Source organism: Taudactylus pleione, unplaced genomic scaffold (genome assembly GCF_031769625.1).
Source record: "Taudactylus pleione unplaced genomic scaffold, aTauple2 ptg000656l, whole genome shotgun sequence".
NCBI lineage: Eukaryota > Metazoa > Chordata > Amphibia > Anura > Myobatrachidae > Taudactylus > Taudactylus pleione.
In genome coordinates this window covers 634,276-654,772 of record NW_028285058.1, presented here as the reverse complement: position 1 = coordinate 654,772, position 20,497 = coordinate 634,276, and the positions used below count along the sequence as shown (strand labels likewise).

General features: G+C 46.1%; 1 protein-coding gene across 3 annotated transcripts in view; it reads left to right on the top strand.

Annotated features, from left to right (window-relative positions):
- Positions 1-19,938, top strand: part of TMEM268 (transmembrane protein 268) — a 47,948-nt gene extending 28,010 nt beyond the window's left edge. For all 3 annotated transcript variants that reach the window (XM_088455463.1, XM_088455462.1, XM_088455464.1), the window contains exons 4-9: positions 771-878; positions 5,648-5,797; positions 5,881-5,991; positions 7,860-7,931; positions 10,350-10,535; positions 14,503-19,938. In XM_088455463.1, the coding sequence (XP_088311589.1) occupies positions 771-878; positions 5,648-5,797; positions 5,881-5,991; positions 7,860-7,931; positions 10,350-10,535; positions 14,503-14,679 (804 nt within the window). In that variant the 3' untranslated portion in view covers positions 14,680-19,938. The remainder of the gene's footprint in view (positions 1-770; positions 879-5,647; positions 5,798-5,880; positions 5,992-7,859; positions 7,932-10,349; positions 10,536-14,502) is intronic.
- Positions 19,939-20,497: the final 559 nt, after the last annotated feature.

Genomic DNA, 20,497 nt, shown 5'->3' with positions numbered 1-20,497 from the left:
GTCTTGACCATCGCGACCATCTTTTTGGCCGCTCGCATAAGATGTGATTTGGTCACCCACAGCTATGCGTTCGGCCAGGAGGTCGCACCATTTTCAGCTAGGCCGGCCCTGATTCAGAGCGAACGCTCTGGTCAGAGCGTCCGGCTCTGAATCAGGCCCTGTGTTTCCAAAGCCAAAGTGATGTCTGAGTGTGTCTGAAGGATTACAGGGATGTCCCTATTATGACACAGACATATGTTGAAACTACTGTACAAGTTTACATTAGTTTGTGATAGTTTCTAAGAGATGCAGAAAGTTCAGGTTCAGTTGCACGATCTCATAAATAAGAATAATTAAGCCCACCACTCTGTGTATACTGAGGGAAGGTACTAGGCAGAGTGCTATGTGTGATGTTCTGTTCATCAGAGAGGTCATGGGTTCGATTCCCACTACGGTCCTATCTGTGTGGAGTTTGTATATTCTCCCTGTGCTTGCGTGGGTTTCCCCCGGGTACTCCGGTTTCCTCCCACACTCCAAAAATGGTAGGTTAATTGGCCCCCAACAAAATTAACCCTAGTGTGTATGTGTGTGAGCATGTGATAGGGAATATAGATTGTAAGCTCCACTGGAACAGGGACTGATGTGAATGGGCAGATATTCTCAGTAAAACACTGCGGAATATGTGTGCGCTATATAACTAACTGGTAATAATAATAAATCAGAGAGATATTGTTAAGGCATGTTTCAGGATTAGAGTCTACATTATAATATTCCCTTGTTCTTCCCCTGAGGTCCCGGTGGAACAGTGCAGAGACTCCCTACAGATCCCTGCTCTCATCCCAGAGGTAAACAGATACATCTTGTTCAGCTCTCGAGGCTTTGGGATGATTTTGGCCCTGGTAAGTGTGGAATCTCTATGACGTTAGTAGAATACTCTGCACAAACACAGTGATTCCCTTTTACACCATATCCTGTATAATGACAGCTCTTCTTTCCTGGGTTGGTTGCACAATACGCATCAGAACTGTAGATCAGGCCCATAGTGTCCAAGCATATGGTCACATATTTCAGGTAGCATTACTTCAAATGTTTCTCCTACGTTGCTTCTCAGTTTTTTCCTGTAAGTGTTTGCCAGTTGTCCAAAGCAGAAAGTTCAGGGTACATAATAGTTCAGGGTACATAATAGTTCAGGGTACATAATAGTTCAGGGTACATAATAGTTCAGGGTACATAATGATGTCAGTCAGATGCGTCCACCGGAGTTTATTTAAGTTTGTCAGATAGGGATTCCATGTTCTCCAAAGTGCATATATTTTACTGTTGTCCATGCCAAGGGACCTCCAGAACAAAGGGAGATATTCATCTATAAGGGATTAGGGACGAGACGTACTAATGACTTGGAGAGAGATAAAGTGGAGAGAGAAAAAGTACTAACCAATCAGCTCCTAACTGTCATTTTTCAAACACCCAAATATTGTAGCGTATGTGCGGGCGACCGAGAGTTAAATATCGCTCGCTCGGGCATGCCGGATTGTCCAGCATGCCCGTCCGATGCGATAAAATGTCAGTCGCATCGGGCAGTGTATGCCCAGCCGCGGCTGACAGACGGAACAGGGAAATGTCCTCTCCCCCGGGGGTGGAGCGCAGATTTCGGCGTTAATACACTGTGAGATACCAGGGACATCTGCGGTCTGGCAGGCTGCCAGATAAAATGTCTGTCGGTCTGACAGGCATTTTATCTGGCCGTATATGCCCAGCTTTTTTGGCAATTCAAATTACGTAAGACTGCAAACAGCTGCTTTAAACAGCCTCAAAACCACAAACCAGAAGCCATCATATTACAACAGTGTCATACAGTTCACTACTCAGTGTTTTGTGAACAGCACATCATTTTGAAAGTCAAACACTAATGTCAGATGACTGTCTTGCTCCATGTCCTCAACTGGAATCGGTTCGATTCCCGGCAGCGGCAGCCCGACAGATGAACGGATACCGGCAGCAGCAGCCCGACAGCGCTGGAAATCCCGATCGTCCTCAGGTAAGTAATAACTAACCTAACCCCCCTAACCCTAACCCTCCTTAGGGGTGCCTAACCCTAACCTCCCCCCCAAGTGCCTAACTCTAATCCCCCCTGTAAGTGCCTAACCCTAACCCCCCCCTTCCCCGCTGCCTAAACCTACTTCCCCCGGGGGTGCCTAGCCCTAACCATCCCTCCCCCCAGCCTAACCCTAACCCTCCCGGGGGGATGCCTAACCCTAAGTCCCCCCTGGTGCTCTAAACCTAACCCTCCCCCCCCCCCGCAGCTGTCCGCTTCCGGCGCCCGGCATCCCTTCGATCGGGATGCCGGGCGCCTGTCTCCCGGCGTCGGGAAAATGACAGGCGTCTAGATATAGACACCTATCATTTAATCCACACCGGGATAAAGCAGTCGGGAAGCCGGCTGTTGGGATCACGTCAGCCGGTTTCCCGATTGCATCCCCCTCAACTCACTGCGAGCTACTGCCTGTCTGTGTAACCAATGCTATCCTGCTTTCCTGCGCCATTGCCTGCAGTAGCAATTAAGATGTATTTGGGACCTACCCGGCTTAGGTGTTCAGGTGTCTGCGTATATATTTTATTAGCTTTCCTCAATGGAAACTGTGTAATTAGCAGATTTTAGTCTATTGAAAAGGTATCCTGCAGAGCATGTGTGTAATACTGTCATTCAGTTCCAAAGCCTCAATTTATTTTTACTGTTAATTGCAGAATTGTTATCTCTTCACACGCAGATCATAACGGAGTAATAGATATATTCCTGCTTGTACTTTGGAGTGGTTGGGTACGATATCTCGGCGGTAACAATCCCAATGGTCAAAATACCGGCAGCAGAATCCAGACAGATTTTAGTGGGTATTATAACCCTAATCCACCCCTCCCACAGCCTAACCCTAACCGTTCCCTCCTGCAGCCTAATCCTAGCCGACCCCTCCTGCAGCCTAACCCTAACCGTCCCCTTTGGCAGCCTAACCCTAACTGACCCTTCCTGCAGCCTAACCCTAACTGACCCTTCCTGCAGCCAAACCCTAACCGTCCCCTTTGGCAGCCAAACCCTAACCGTCCCCTTTGGCAGCCAAGCCCTAACCGCCCCCTCCTGTAGCCGAACCCTAACCGTCCCCTTTGGCAGCCTAACCTTAACTACCCCCTCCCGCAGCCTAACCCTAACCGACCCCTCCTGCAGCCTCACCCTAACCGACCCCTCCTGCAGCCTTACCCTAACCGATCCCTCCTGCAGCCTCACCCTAACCGACCCCTCCTGCAGCCTAACCCTAATCGTCCCCTTCAGCAGCCTAATGGTCAGATTGTCCTTCAGATCTGTACAATAACAATTTTAAAAATCGTTCATATCTGAAGGAAAATCTGACATATCTGACATGTTTGTCAGATGAACGATACGGGTTCCCGCTTGTCAGATAACAATATCTGACATCTGATGTGTTTGCAGTCAGATTTGGACGATTCCATAATGCAGTCAGAAATCGTTCAATCGTTCAAATCGTTGATAAAATCGTAATCTTTCAAATAGTTGGTAAAATCGTTCAAATAGTTGGTAAAATCGTTCAGTCGTTCATTTGACACATCTGACCGTGTGTATGCACCATTACCCTAACCGACCCCTTCGGCAGCTTAAACCTAAAACTCCCCCTAGTGCCTAACCCTCACCGCCAGGATTCATCTGTATTTTGACCATCGGGATTCTGCTGCCAGTATTGTGAACGTCAGTATGGTAACTGCCAGGATCATGACTGTAACCCCCCTGGAGTGTTCTAATGTGAGGAACAGTGAATAAAATAGAGATAGGGATGACATGTAGAAATATATGGAAAAATGTCATACTAGTAATAAGTAAAATGTTAAGAAAAGAAAACAAAACAATATTAAATAAAATCATGAGAATAGGAGAGAAGAATGAAACATAGAGCCGTATTCAATTTGAGCGGACCTGCGATACTTTTCCACCTCCCAGACTTTTCGCCTACCTCGCCTGTCTTGCAGGCGGAAAAGTATCGCGCGCGTGCCCGCGTATCCCCATATTCAATTTGAAAGTAGGCGAAAACAGGACCCGGCGAAACTTAAACAAGCGGAAAGTCATGTCAGATTTGGGGAAATCAGCCTGACACCCCCCAAAAGATGCTCTGACATGGTGGTTAGCTATGGTTACCCCCTATTTGGCTTGCTGAAGGTATTTGGTGTTTTTAAACGGGCTCAATAGCTGCTAAATAGCGTTTTTGTATAAGTGGTGAAGAATAGTATTCAGGAGGTTTTCTTGCAGAAAATAACTTATCCCAGCAAATTTGGGGTACTTGAAAATGGGGGTCAGCATATTTTAAAGTTGCAAATATAAGTAAAGTTTAAAAAATGGTGAAAAATCCACTTGCCGCAAGAACCTGCAATGAAAAAAACACCTTGGGCATACTTGGGGTTAGGTTTAGTGCTCCCGGGGGGGACTTAGTGTTAGGGATAGGCACCCCCGGGGGGAGGTTAGGGTTAGGCACCCCCCCGGAGGACTTAGGTTTAGGCAGTGGGGAAGGGGGCATTAGGGTTAGGCACTTCGTTGTCCTTCGATCGGGATGCCGGGCGCCGGTCTCCCGGCGTCGGGGAAATGACAGGTGTCTAGCAGTCGGGAAGCCGGCTGTTGGGATTCTGGCAGCCGGCTTCCCAATTGTATACCGTTTAGACTACTGTGGATATTTTGTGCCATTTTTGTGTATTTGTTCTATTTGTTATATATCTTGTTTTATAATATAAAATTATGTGTAATGCATTATTGCTCTGATGATTAAAAGAAATGTTAATGAAGATTGTTAGTCAGTGAAGAAAACTAAAAGGTAGATGACTACAAATTAATGTACACAAAAGCAACAAAATATTAGGTGGAGAGAATAGTACGAAAACAGAGTAAAAACACTAAAAGTATAAGATGAGGAGATAAGAGTACATAATGAGAAGGCAATGAAATAATAGTATCATACGTGGTAGCAAGTGAAGTAAAATAATATTGCATTGAGGAGAGAATAATGTTTCATATAATCCCATGTAGTTTCTTTCTTTCTATTTCGTCCTCTCCTACGCCTACATAGGATCTATAGGAGACTGTAGATGTGTTTTATGCTAGAACTCTCTGCTAGTGAATGACAGGTGGGAGGGGTCACGATGACGTAACTTTTAACCCGCAGTTGACTTTACTATATAGACTGGTAGTGGGTGTTATAAGAGCAAAAGAGAGAGAGAGACTGCTATGTAATACTGATGGAATGCTATGTAAGATTATAAGGAAAAGGCGAGTACCGTATAATATGGGCATCAGAGAGCAGTTAAAGTAGAATGATAAGAGAAGGAGAAATAAAGTGATAATGGAAAGAGGGTAGAATACTATTAAATTCCGGTAGTGGGCGAAGGAAAATGTTGATGGTAAGAGAGATTAGTAAATGAGTATGGTAAATACTGGACGTGGGTGAAGTAATATTATAAGGGAAGAAAAGATGAGTATTATTTAATATCGTCAGGGAATGAGGGGAAAGACAGTAGAGACTATTGGATACTTCTAGCAGGTGAAGTTAGATGATAAGGGAAAGAGAGATGAGTGTTATTAGAGAAATGCTAAAAGTTCTCACCAACCTTACTCTTCTAGATCATGTATTCTTCCATTTGGACCAATCTCTACTTCACGGCACAGGTGTTCTCCAGTGGTCACAGCTGGGTGACCAGCATCTCTGTCACTCTGACCGCTGCTGTGGTCACTGTTGTGGTGATCGTAATCATCAACCAACACCAAAAAAAGGTGAGGCGATCGCATCACATAGGGACTTGGGATGTTTCTTACCCTTCTTATGAACTCACCTAATCATGTGTCCATCATGGTAGATAAATATCAATACAGATATCCGACTGGCGGCAGCCAATGAGCTCTTCATGGAATACAATGTCCTGTTGGGAATCAGTAACCGATCGAAGAGGTGGCACAGTGTTCCGTCAGTATCCTTTACACAACGCATTTACACAGTATATGTTTACTGAAGTAGATTCACTAAATAATTAAAGGAAACGATTTGTGACTCAGGAGATGAAGCAGCCAAAGGGTACGGTGAGTCCACATGGTAGGCCAGCTAGCTGCCATTTCTGGCTGCTCCCTGAAATCCGCTCCCCAGGTTTGATCTGTATGTAGTATTCTGTATTAAAGTGCCCCCCATAGCCATAGGTGTAACTACTGGGGCAGCAGCTGTAATGTGACTCAGCAGCAGAGGGTAACCATGTAGTTTCCACCTGTGCTATGCCAGTCCTGCCTCCCTTTTGTCATATCCTCAGAGTGCCGAGAATATGGTGTACGTGGTTACCATGGGCCTTAATCAGCTTTCCTGCTGCGTGACAGCCAATGGCAGAAGGCACAGGAAGCCCTAGAATGCCGTACATGTGTACTGGGTTTCCAGGGCTCCAAATACTGCTTGTAGGGGAGAGAATCCACTGAGAATGTAGAGCCTGACGCAGCGTTGTACGTAAACCTTATGGTTTACTCACAACTCCGATCTTTAATAATCGGCGTACGCGTAGGATCTGTACTGTGCATGCGTTGATCACTGACTGCGCAATGGCGGTTGCAGTCCACAGTAAGCCGCAGCATGATTGACATGCTGCGGCCTGTCTGGGGCAGGGAAGGGACAGGGATGGCCCTGTTTTTAGGGTGTGCCGAGGCCAGGGTCTGCGCCGTCCAATCTCCTGGACCCAGCAGAGTGAAAACACTGGTCATCCTGCATAGACTGAGGATTACGCAGATGGCAAATGTTTTCGCAGGTAATCCGAAACTGCATCTTCAGACACAGCAGCGAATCACAGAAGCTTGCTGGCGCCAAAAGGGGCGTGGCCTCGCGGGAAGTGGTGTGGCCTCGCAGCCAAACCGCCGTGGTCCCGCTACCACCGGGAGCCTGGAGGCAGGTGAGGGTGCCGGAGGTGCATGCAGTGCCTGCTGGCTCCCTCACAGTGTGAGGTGCCGAGTGCTGCACTTAATTATACAGTGCAGCACCCTGCTCCTATCACTGAGGGGGAGTCTGCACCTTGGTGTCACCCCTCGGCGGGTGACACCCGGTTTTGGCCCGCACCCCCCTTGTGACACTACTGTTACTGGGTACATAGATAATACACTCTCATGGGAATATCTCACAGACATGAGCATAAGTTTACTCTACTAAACTATTTCGACAGCAGATTCTTACAATAAGAAATCTTTCAGGATCCTTAAAATCATTTGCTAAGAGCATGATCTGGGCAGAACATGTGTCTTGTTCTGCCCAGTGTTGCTCCTGTCATTTCTGGCTTTCCAGTCATTTATCAAGTGCACTGTGGGCCTGACTCAGCAAGGATCGCAACTGCGATTACACATGCGATCGGACAATTGTTGCGTTCTGGGCATGCATATGCATTGCAGTGCTCATGTGTGAACACTCCACTGTGATCAGGAATGCGATCGCAGTGACTACGCAGACCCTTTGCAGAGTGATTGACAATAAGTGACCATTTGGGGGTGGTGGCCCCATTACAGGGGCGTGCATAAATTAGCTATTGCGATGCCATACGCAGCTTGGGCTTTCACAGCGTGCGATGAGTTAGCAGTTTCTGAGTAAGGTCAGACCTTGTGCAAGTGTGCGTGAGGCTCCGATTGTACTCGATGTTACCGATGGTTTCGCAGACTTGCAAAGTATTAAGGAAGTGTACAAGGTAAAGTGGGCGTCCTTATGTTTGGCTGTGATGGCATTGCGATTGCAATCATTGGCATATTTTCGCAGTGAGACTGGGTGCGTAATCAGGCCCTGAGTCCTTGCACAAAACATTTCCTTTACACCGATGTCCAGCTGTGCTTCATCTACTTCCACCTCTGGGGCTGTCACCAGAGACTCTCTCAGCGTTTGACCAGCATGAATCAGGTGAGGAGGAAATACCTTGAGGCGTATTAAGCTGGTTAATACGTAGAGATTTTCAAACGTTGTTTAACTCTATGTTCAATTTACAATCTGCTTTACTGTTGTACAGTCTCACTTACACAGTAGGTTAGATTAAAGGTGGGTACACACTGGGCGATATTACTGAGCGACTGCACGATTACGACATCGTAATCGTGCAATCGCTCAGTAATCGTGCACGAATCATGCACTTTTATGTCGGAAACGACCAGCGATGCGCACTCCCGCTGGTCGTTTCTGACATTGTTCATCGGGCTGACATGCAGGCCAACCTGACGATCTCGTCAGGTTGCTGCATGTCGGGGAATGGGGGAGAGAGCCCGGCGCTGAACGATATCGTTAATGATATCGTTCAGTGACTATGCTCAATGTCATGTACGACATTGAGCACAGCCTGCCGGGGACACACTACACGATATCGCTCAGGGAGCATATCGTGTTGTGTGTACGCACCATTAGGCAACTGGCGGTTTTCCAGCTGTCGTGTAACTACACCATGAAATGCCAATCTCTGGAAATGCCCCTAAAATGTGCATTCCCCACCATTTTTACTCATTTCAGTTATGTCACTCTGCAAAATTCAATGTTATATTTATACTCTTCCATAAAGCTAGATACACCGCAAAAGCTGCCATCTTGCTCTACAAACCCTTGTAATATGGTGGAAATTTAAGTGCACCTGCCAAAAATTGAGGTAGACAGCATCACCAAAGAGGATTTTTCACTGTGACTCCTGTGCGTACTGTACTTCTCCACAGAGATCGTTATTCTCTATTCCACGTGGGATATAGTTATTATCCCGACTGTCGGGATGCAGGTGCTCAGAATGCCGACACCAAAATCACGACGCCCGCATCCCAACCACCGGCATCCCGACAGTAAGTATTGGGGTTAGGGGTTAAGCAGTATGGGGAGGGTTAGGCACTAGGGGGAGGGTTAGGCACTGGGTGGGCTTGGGTTTAGGCTGCGGGGGAGGGTGGTTAGGTTTAGGCAGGGAGGGATAGAGGAAGGAGAGTATACTTACATCATTCTGTAGGGATTCTGACCGCCGGGATCCGGGCACCTGCATCCTGTACCCAACCCTTCCACATATCACATGTCACATTCAGCATACATCTCAGTGCTGCATAGGCTAAACATAGCACCAATACATGCAAAGGGCTGTGGCTATGCAGCGCAGTGCAGTTCCAAATTCTTAGGTACATAGGGCCACATTTTATCGATCAGAGCAGAAAGCTCCCTGGGGCTTGCGGTTGCCGAGACCCTAAGACCCAACCTTAGGGTCTCGTCGCAAGCCCCGATGGTCGCGATGGTCTTGACCATCGCGACCATCAACCCACAGCTTAGCTAGTGACCAGGAGGCCGCACTAGAAAAAGCAAGCAGCCACACTCATTCGGAGCGAGCGGTCGCTTCTTGCGACCGCCTCTGAATGAGGGCCTTAGTGTGTCCCATTCAAGTGATATAAAATTAGTAGAACTTTAAATGTAGCGCACTCACCCCAATGACTTATTTGCCTGTAAGATTCAGCATGGAACTCAAACCAAATCCGAAACAAGAAAAGCCTGTGCCTGACGCAGAGTGAATGTACACAAGCGTGAGTAGTGTACCTTGTGTGAATTCATTGTGTGCATGTTCACAAAATAAGCGCACGCAAATATGAGAATGCAGATTCCTGCACATTCCGTATGCTTCTACACTTACAGATGGTATGTGGAACGGGGCAGAGCAGCAGGTAGGTGCATATATGCCTGTTAGGAGACATATCATTTGTGCCTTGTACAGGGCAAGTGCAAGTTAACAATACGGATAACGACATGAAAGTCCACTTTGTGGATGGATCTCGAGACTTTTGGCGGCTACGCATGCATCGTAGATGAGCGCACGCATCTACAAGAGAGCCATATACATCTCACTCGCGGCTGAATAGACATAACTGGGTGGCAACAGAGCTTTTGGATGTAGAGTAACTACTGAGGGCATGTCAGGGGCATGTAGGTAGAGTTGCAGGTCATCCATTGGACTTTATACGGAAGTACAGGATTATATGTGGCTGACGTGTGTCCACTCTGCGCAGTATTAACATTACTGCGCACACTAAGAGCCTGATGTGCAGTTGTATGAAATTGGCCATAATTGCTCCAGCATTGCAGCCACATAAATAAATGCATACTGACTACCTATATGCAGAGTAGTACTCATCTTTGAGTTGCAAGCCAAGGTGCAAGGTTCTACATTGGTTATACTTACATACACTTGGTCACGGAGTTTGAAAACATGCAATATATGCTCCTATATGTAAACAGGTGTTTGTTTTTCTTGTGCTTCAGATTCCTTTACATGTTCATTGTGCAGGCATTACATTGTATTTCTATCTCGTGCAGGATGAGCTCAGGCAATGCTTGGACCAGCTATTTATTTACATAGAAACTCCGGCTGACCCTTCGCTGGCTCAAGCGGGTGATGAGACCCACATAACAGAAGAGAGCCCCCTGCTGGCCAGTGGTTCCAGGGAGAAGCCTGTTCTGTGCAGCAAGAAGATTCCACTTATCCTACAGGATATTCCAGAAGTGAGTAGAACGATGATTGCCAGGCTGTATCGGGTGACTCCTTTTTATGTGGGAGATTCACTAAGAGCTGTTAAAGAGGATGTATTACAATCCTGCGGGTCATAAGCTTTTCTATTGTATTATAATTATTATTACCAGTGGTTGAACTATTGCTACTAAAACCCTCATACACTCACTGGTCATCTCCAGATTACTGTAACCCCCTCCAATCTGGCCTCCCTGACTCCCACCTCTCTCCACTTCAATCCAATCTGTCCTCAATGCTACTGCTCGGCTCATCTTCCTCTCCAAACGTTCTACATCTGCCTCCCCTCTCCCACAAGCCCTGCACTGGCTCCCCTTCGCCTTCAGAACCCAATTCACTTACAAAGTCCTCACCCAATCCTCTCCCATTTACATCTCTGACCTCATTTCACTTCACACCCACTTCGTTCAACAAATGCATGCCATCTCTCCTGCCAACTAATTACTGTCTCCCACTCCCGCCTTCAAGATTTTGCCTGTGCTGCTCCCCACCACTGGAACTCTCTCCCTCTCCCTATCAGACTCTCCATGTACAAATCTTCAAACAAGCTCTCAAGACCCACTACTTTATCAAGGCCTTCCAGCTCACATCCTAACCTGCTACTACATGCTGTTTCCTTCCTGTCTATCCCTTCTGTGTCACCCCTGTCTGTCTGCCCCTCCCATTTAGAATGCAATCTCTCACGAGCAGGACCCTCTTCCCTTGTGTGCTTCTCCTTACTTATACTTTCTTCTACTCCTTACTCCCCACAAGAGTCCCTAACACTTGATTGCTAACTCCGCTGCTGAGTGTTATAATCACACAGCAGCAATGTATGTAAACCATTCAGGGCCGGCTCTAGGGGTGTTCGACCAGTGCAGTCGCACAGGGGCGTCGCCCGTAGAGGGCGCACCCCTCCCCAGCATCCCGATTTCAGCGGGACAGTAATGTCCCGCTGTTCCACCCGTGGGCCGAAGTGGTCCGTGGGTGGTCAAATCGGGAGGTTGGGGACCCCCAATGCCGCAGCTGTACGGCGGTGCCGGACCTCCAGAGTGTGAATGGATGCAGCGCGCATGCGTGTGGCATCCATTCACTGATGGGAGAGGGCTGGGGGAAGCCCAGCCAGTGACGGAGTGCTGGGTTTTACCCCCAGCCTGGCGTTATTTGGAGGCGTGCCATGCGGGCACGCCTCCAAATAACATCACTTAGGGGGTGTAGCCTATGGTAATTAGACTACGCCCCCAATAAGGGCGCCTTGTTAAGGGCCGTCACAGGGTGCTCCGGCCCTGAAACCATGTCCTTGTCCTGCATTGTATTGTACTGTAAGTCACTGGTTTCTTGTTCAATTATTTGTACTTTGTAAGGCGCTGAGGAACACGTGTGGCCCCATATAAATAAAGGATAATAATAATATTAGGGAGCTGGTGCTTTTGGAGCCTGGAGATTTTTGGGACTCTGTATTCCTGGCCCACTTTCCTGAGACCCTCACTTTACTGTTCTGAGCATACACAGGGAACAGAGCTTGTTCATTGTCTTCTAGTTTCAGTCTCTGATCCTTTTGTCTAAATTAGTTTAATTTAATAATCTGACCATGTTTCTGCCAGCCCCTTTAACTTACACCTGATGCTGGGACAGTATGACTGATGTGAGGCGCAGTCTAATGGGCGCGAGGGGAAGCAGCGGTCTACCTGCTCTGGCCTGGCGGGAAATTAGAATGACATAGAGAACCTTATACACGTGAGAGGTCTTGATACCTTACTTATTGAAACACCCTCGTCTTAACTGGAGATAATCCAACACCAAGAAACACTGGACCTGATTCACTACGGATCGCTATTCTGCTTATACGCACACCACTGCGTTGCTAATATCAGCAGTGATATTTAAATGTTTGCAATCGCAACATGACATAAGGACACCCACTTCCCCTTACTCACATCCGTATACTTTAACAACATAGAGAAACAATCGTTAACATCGAGTAACATCGGACAGTTAGTGAAGCCCAGACCTTACTCAGGAATTGTTTAATTATGTGCACGCTACAGCGCCTCAGACGTCATCTGGTATCGCAGATGGTCACGGTGGTGGATAGCGCCGGGCCACCGAACAGCTGAGTAAGCCTCAGCTTAAGTAGAAAAAGGAGGGGGGTTTAACCCCCTATTGTTCCTCAGCACAGTGAGTTATACTAGCAACAATATATGAACACTATATAATAATAGAATTTCAGAGATATTGGTTGCATGCATTTGCAAATACATGGGAAAGCTGCTAGGCCTCGTCACGGCTTCTCTGTCATTAGCAGTGCCTAACATTAACAGGTTCACGTCCGGGACACAGAGCACCCCAAAAAAAAGTCCAGCCCAGGACCCCCCAAGGGCATCACACGAAAATGGAAAAAGAGTGATAGAGCAGTGTAAGGTATAGATGTGTGCGAGTAATTAATGTGATCAAAAAGAGATTAATATATGTGAAAAAATACATGAATAAAAAACAAACATATAAGGTTATGTGAAAAGTAACTATGTGTATTAAGTGGTGATGCCCTGAGGAGGCCCAGCTAGAGTAGCCTCGGGGGCCCTACGCCCAAACGCTCACCCCAAATGTAATATATGCTAATTAAAGCCTCATAATAAAGGCACATATATATTTTGGCAAATGTAAGGCCTCATGATAAAGGCACATACAGTACAGCTTACTCAGGCTGGCCGGCTTGCGAGCCCAGTACATTGCGTTGATCACCGCAGATCCTGGGCTGGCCACTCCTAGAAAATGGGGTGTACACGCCCCTATTTCCGGGAACGGCGGCCACCCCCGCACCGCTCCTTAAATGCCTCTGCCTGTCAATCAGGCAGAGGCATTCAAGGGTTTGCGTGCAACTACGCAGGACCCATTTTGCACACACGCAGAATGGGTCCTGCGCACGTGCAGATTCCCGATAATCGGGAATCTGCGATCAGCAGTGAACTTGCGTTGACTGCTGAATCAGGCACTCTATCACTTGTCATGTCATGCAATTGCTCCTGCAAAACTTAATATCTATTGGAAAGTGGAAAATATTTGGTTGATTAGGGCATTCTATATTCATCGTGGTCTAGTTTTATAAATATATATATATATATATATATATATATATATATATATATATATATATATACCAAGCTTAGCTTACACACCAGATTTAGCTTATGCCTGCAAGATATTTCAATGAAATACAGTGGTTGGAGTTAGCAAAAACCTTGATAATGTTCCTTGTTTTGTCTACCACAGTACAGCTTTGGCAGCAGGCCTCGATTTTAAGACTTACACAAAAGTGGAGGAGGTTACCACTTAGATGTCATGTTTGTGCATTATAGAAATAGGAACACAGCTAATAAAACAAACCAATGGGTTTAAAATTTAAAGTGTACTATTATGACACTTGGGGGGTTCAAATGGAAGTGATGTGCCGTTCCAGGACAGCACATCGCACCTGCCGACATCACAAGTTTTGTGATGTCGGCTCTACCGTATATGGCCGATATGTGCGTAGCCATAAAAAGAAGCCTAAGGCAAATAGCTATTCAAGTCTAAAGCATCTAGCAATGTCAAGTTTATAACACGCAGCTGTGTGTTGCCCTAATGCCCAGCAGTGGCCTGGTATACCTTCTCCCTTACCCTTCCTCGTCCCCTGGTGCCTAAATATCGGTCACTGACAGGTCGGTCCCAGTGTGTCTGTGGCATTGAGGATAAGGCCTCAGCTGTAACACTGTCTAGAGAACAAGCTTAGGCTAAGGGCTAACATGGGATGTTTCTGTCTTTGTAACTTAATTAGTTTTAAAACATTTTGAAATGTGATTAAACAAAATGCTGGGAGTAATTGTACGAGAATATCAGGTGAGCCAAATGTGGGTTAGACTTGTCCGTATGGAAAAGCTTTGTGTGTTTGTAAAAACACGGTGTAACCAAATTTTTCTGTCCCAGGTGATGGCTCGGCAGCTCCTAATTATGGCGAGTGCTTGTTACGTGCGTCTCCTCACCACTGGACAGCTACCCCGGGTCCGTGACGCAGGCCACACGGGTGTTCTTGATGTGCCATGCCCTTGTCAATTCATTGAGAACAGTATACTAATGCCTGGAGGTTGCTTCACATGCATATAAAGAAAAGCCCAAAGGAGCACACACACAGACAGTCCTGGCAACTATTATAATGTCACAGATATCGTGTGCAACAACCCCCCGCACGGAGGAGAAGAAATGGCAGCAACCAGTCATGGTTCCGCGGCAGCGGTCTCTGTATTACAGATGACTGGTGACTGATTGACAATATGAACAAGCAATTTGCATTCTATATAGAAATCTCTCTATTTCCGTTTCCAGCTCTGACCATGAGGCAGTGATGCTAACAACATAGATACGTGGCTCACAGCATGGCAGCTGGACTGGGTAAAGTCTCTTTCATGGAAAAGTAGCAGTGAATGCTATGACCACTGAAGAATACAAGTCAGTACACAGGGACGCCGAGAGGGGGGGAGGAGCGAGTACTAATTACCCAGACTTGGGCCAGGTCCATGGCGCCGCATATAGGGCCTGATTCAGAGCCGGACGCTCTGAATCTGGGTGTTTTTTAATTTTTTGGGGTGCGGCCTCCTGGCCGCTCGCATAGCTGTGGGTGACCACCCACAGCTATTGCGAGCGGCCAGGTGATGGTCGCGATGGTCTCGGCCATCGCGACCATCGGGGCTTGCGACGAGACCCTTGTGGTAGGGTCTCGTTCCCTCAAGCCCCAGTGAGCTTCTGGCTCTTAATAGAGCCGGAAGCTCACTACTGACATCACTCGTGATGTCAGTGGGGCCGCCCCCAAACGGCTGGCGTTCCGTCAGGAACGCCTCCGTTTGGCCAGCCACCCCCCCTGCCCGCCTCCAAAACGGTGCGAGCTGTCGATCAAAATCGACAGCCGCCTCCTTTTGGTGCGAGACCCGGTGCGACGGAGCGCCCGTCGCTAGCCGGGTCTCGCGCATGCGCACGTCGGAGCCGGCTCCGGCGTGCGCATGCGCAGTGGCCAAACATCGACCCGCTCTGAATCAGGCCCATAGTGTTTTATATAGATTTTTTTTCTGAGGGGGTGCGGTCATGCCTCCTGGCTTTGGCCACACCCCCTCAGGACCTGGATCCTGTGGCTGTCTCAATGGCCCTGTCATACACTTACAAACCTCACTGTATCAACTCCAATCAAGTAAAGATATTGGACACTGCATGTAATCTTGTACACTAGCACAGTCATCAGTACTTTTTAGGCTATGGTTAGCTCAATATGCTCAAAAACAGGAAGCTTCTTTATTATGAAAGACTTAAGGTAGATTGACTAAATCTTCTAAAAATAAAAAGTGGAGGTGTTGCCCATAGCAGCCACCCAGCTTATAGCTATTATTTCTCTGTTGCATCCTACAAAATGATAGACAGAATCTGATTGGATGCTAGGGGGAACACTTGTCTGTTTTAGAAGTTTTAGTAAATTTTCCCAAGTGGGCCAGCGTGCTGCTTTTGGGTGCTGGGTCAGATATATAGATATATACAGGTATATACATACATCGAGATATATGTAGATATGTACAAAGATATACATATATATATATATATATATATATATATATATAAACACATATACACAAAGATAGATAGATAGATAGATGGATGGATGCATGGCTGCACTGCACATTCCTCTCTCTACTTACATCATCCGGTAGCCCAGCTCTGCTCAGTAGCGCTGTCATTATGACAGCTGTCAGTGGCTGATGGTGCAGGTTGCAGCACATCGGATCGGTAATTTAGATGGGATCTGCAGCGAGGGGCCCTCTCAGAGAGGGGGGGCAAGCAGGGCCAGTGGAAAGGTTCCGGGCGCCCTAGGCAACATTTCACCAACCGCCCCTGCTCCCTTCAATTCATAATATGCCACGCATCATTCTCCCCAGTTAAATAACATGCCACACAGCAGTGTCCCAAATTCTTAATATACTATATAGAATATTACACGTAGCAGAGCGCCAAAATCATAATGTACCTCATAACACTGCTGCAAATTCATAGTATACAATTATAATGTCATTTGCATTCAGTTCTTTAAAGTTTTTTATAAAAATATGCATGTGTAATGGGATGATCAAGCAGAGCAGGACTGAGATCCTATGAGGTCTTATGCAGCATACAGGTTTGGGGCCCCTCTCCCCTTTGGTTAATGAAAGAAAAAAAACAATCAGGTTAGGGTAATCTGGGAATCACAGTGCACACTGGGATTTAGGCGGGTGCCTGGGATGCGACAACCAGCAATGGGATCAAGGCTTCACTTGTTGTGTCATTAATGCAGTTTTGTATGATGAAATTAATCATTGGTAACAAAGTCATTATAAAATAGTCCTTATATTTGTGTGGGGTGGCTCCGGGCAGTATTACTGTAGAAGTGGCATTTGTGTGCATGGAGCTAATGTACAAGTGTGTTTACTTAGTAGTCAGGTATTTCTTTAAAGTGTTGTGTGTAACTGTTAACACTTTTATTTCTCTGTACTACCTCATTTAAAATGCCTCCTAAAAGAAGGTACCTTCTTTTTTTTTTAGCAGTCTCTATATGTGGCTCGAGGGATTATGATCTTGCTCCTTGGCCCAGTTCAATGTTCGCTCCTCGAACACAACCTCCAAGAATGTTATGTTATCACAGTTTCCCCTGACAGTAAGGATATGAGAGAGCTGTCAGCACTGGTGTAATGAACCCGTCCTTGCTTTTTAGTCATCTAGGACAGTGGTCACCAACCTTAATTGAGGTGTGAGCTACTTTAGTAAAATTAAACCTCCTGAAGAGCTACTAAAATTGTAGAAAAAAAATCTGGCTAATAACCGAACAATTGAAGGTCATTTAATACAAATTAAAAAAATGTTTTATAGAAAACAACAATGCATTTAATTATTACAGTGATATTGTTGTGGTTTGTAATTAAAATTAAAGCACAGGCACATTTCACTGTTAATTACCGGCTCCAAGGAGCAGTAGAGGAGCAAATGATATAGGCAGGGCTGCTGTGTGATTTTCCGGCAGGGCTGGATGGGAGTCACTCGCTCCACCGTAGCATAGACACCATGGGTGGAACCCCAGGGAAGCACGTCAAGTGATTGCTGTAGAGGCTGCGGCAAGCACCTGACGTGCTTCCCTGTGGCTCCACCCATGGCGTTGGCACCACGGGGGAGCACGCGCCAGAGGTCATTTCCTCCTAGTATACTTGGCAGTACTGCAGCTAGGGGAGCTACCAGAATTAAGATCGCGAGCTACCGGTTAGAGACCACTGATCTAGGACATCATTTGTGCAGTGAATCCACAACCTGGTTGGAAGGCTCTTGGCCAATCTTGTGCTTCATATACAGCACTCCTACCATACAGCGGGACCTTTAATCTACCCACCCAGATACTCTAGGAGCGCTCTCCACTCCCTGATGTGAGTTTGCAGGTTATGGTGAAAGTCTTGGGGCTACTTGGGATAAATAAATGATAATAATAATAATAATAATGACACTACCTAACTAGAGGTGGTCTAAATAAGCAAATCAAAGGTCGTCCAAAGGAGGGGTAGATTTATTGAAACTAATTGCCCATCCAGTGTGAAAGATGATTGGATTAGAACAAACTGGAATATTTACACTTGTAGTTGTGCATTTTGATAACACTGTTTGGTGAGTAGAGTCATCCACTGGCAATCTGTGGATTGCTGCAACCTCAAATTGGCATTGTACTGCTATAAACCTATCAATCAAGCATCTTCTACAATTGGAGTTTAATACATTGGAAACCTGGCAGCTTAAATACTTTGGGCCTGATTCAGAGTTCCACGCAATTCTAACTGTGTACTGATCTGGCAGACTGCGCAAGCCTAGGGGCCTATAATCGCAACTAAGGGTAATTACGGGCTATTCAGAGTCGCTCAGATCTCAGTCACATCTCCACTTGCAATGGAATATTACTGGCCTGCAATAGAGCATACCCACATAGTATAGGTACTCCTGGGGCGTGTCGTGGGCGTGCTGACGGGTTTGCAAGATTTTCAGAGGTGAGCGTATGCCGGGTCCGCCCGCTTTCAGTCGGATCTCTCGCACCAAGCACAGGGTATGCAGTCGGGAAGCCGGCGGACCTAATCCCGACAGCCGGCTTCCCGACTGTTTAATCCCGGCGAGGGTTAAATGACAGGCGTCTAAATCTAGACGCCTGTCATTTTACCGACGCCGGGAGACCGGCGCCCGGCATTCCGATCGAAGTGATACTGAGCATGGACAGAATTAAGTTAGTGAATACTTACCTAGGGACGATCGGGATTTTCATCCTTGTCGGGCTGCCGCTGTCAGAATTTGAACCACTGGCCAGGGGTCCGGCGGTAAATCATACCGATACCAAGCACAGGCCTGGTGAAAATGTGTGATGCTGCCACATCTGTGAAATAACATTTCTTTCTAGATTCGTAAGACGTCCATATTTGCAGATGCTCTTTATGCAGCTCTGGGTCAGGTTATTATTTAGAGAAAAACCCTTCATAGAACAATAAATCAGGTTATTATTCAATCAATGCGAATAGCAAAAATAAATAAATGGACAATGGAACCCTGAATCTGAAGGTCCATGATGACTAGATGGAGTTTGTTCGTAATTAAAAAAAAAAAAAAAAAAGTTGCTATATTTTCTAAAATCATATGTTAATGCTCTAATTAAAGAACAAAACTGCTTCAGAACATCATTCAATGCCATACAAATGTATTAACAGAACAGAATAATGCTAATTATTACGGTCAAGTTAACAGGTTGATTGGAAAAGGTAATAACATTGAAACTAGCTGGATATATAAACTTTTTTTCATGTAGAGGCAGATTTGACCCATCAGTTTACCTGCACAAGATTAATAGGAACCATTTATCACTATTCACTGCTGCTATGAAACCCTGCTGCTTCCACTGTATCTCAGTCTGGGGCTTCTTGTTTGTCTCCATCCCAGTTCTCCTCCTCACATCATGACACTGCCCCTATCACACGCAGCCCTGTCCTCATTAATTCATCACAAGAGTGGACGGGTCACTGCCTCCCTCCTGATAAATACTCATCTCTGCTGCTGTGAATGTAACGATGATCTGATTGGCTACAAGTATTTCTGTCCTCGCCCACATTAAAAAGGTTGACCTTGTGGGCGAACAGTAATCAAGGACTAAATACAAGCATGTGCACAGACCAACACACATTCAAAATAGCAGTAATGTATTATTATTTAAAATTGTGTGTTCATGCTGACCACTGTGGTGACAGGGTTCTGGTGTCTGTTAGAATGAGTTTTACATGTAACCTGCAATTCTGACCAGGAATTGTCCAATGTAACATTGTTATTGAGTGAATTAAAACCGAATTCTGTTTCTGTATGTGTGCAAAGGACTAATACAGAGTTAGCTGCAAAATGACATTTCCGCCCATAACTGGTCCTACGGTAAGGAAGAACCTTATCAGATTCCAAATTAAAGGTGGCGTAGAATAAGAGACAGTTAAGGTGTAGACATGAAAGATGAACCAGTCATTGTAGAACTCTTAATATAGTCAGCTGTACGGTGAGAAACCACAAAGATGTAGATTTTAGAGTGTTGTCTTGTATTTTAGACTAGTGGTAACTCTTAGACAGTCCAGAAACAATGCAAAGTCCATAAATGATTAGCAGTCAAGGATATAGCAGGCAGTTGGTTAGATGCAAGGTAAGGCAATAGCAACAAGCAAGAGTGAGACAGAGAGGTTATCCAAAGACATGTCCTATATTCGGTACTTAGTGGATGTTAGCAAACAGACAAGGGAATTTCAAAGCAGGGTTAGTAAACAGGCCAGGTCGGTAAACAGCAATCAAAATGGGAGCTGTCAAAAGAATAACCAAAACAGAAGCCGGAAGTTGGAAGCCAATGTTAGAAGCCAATATT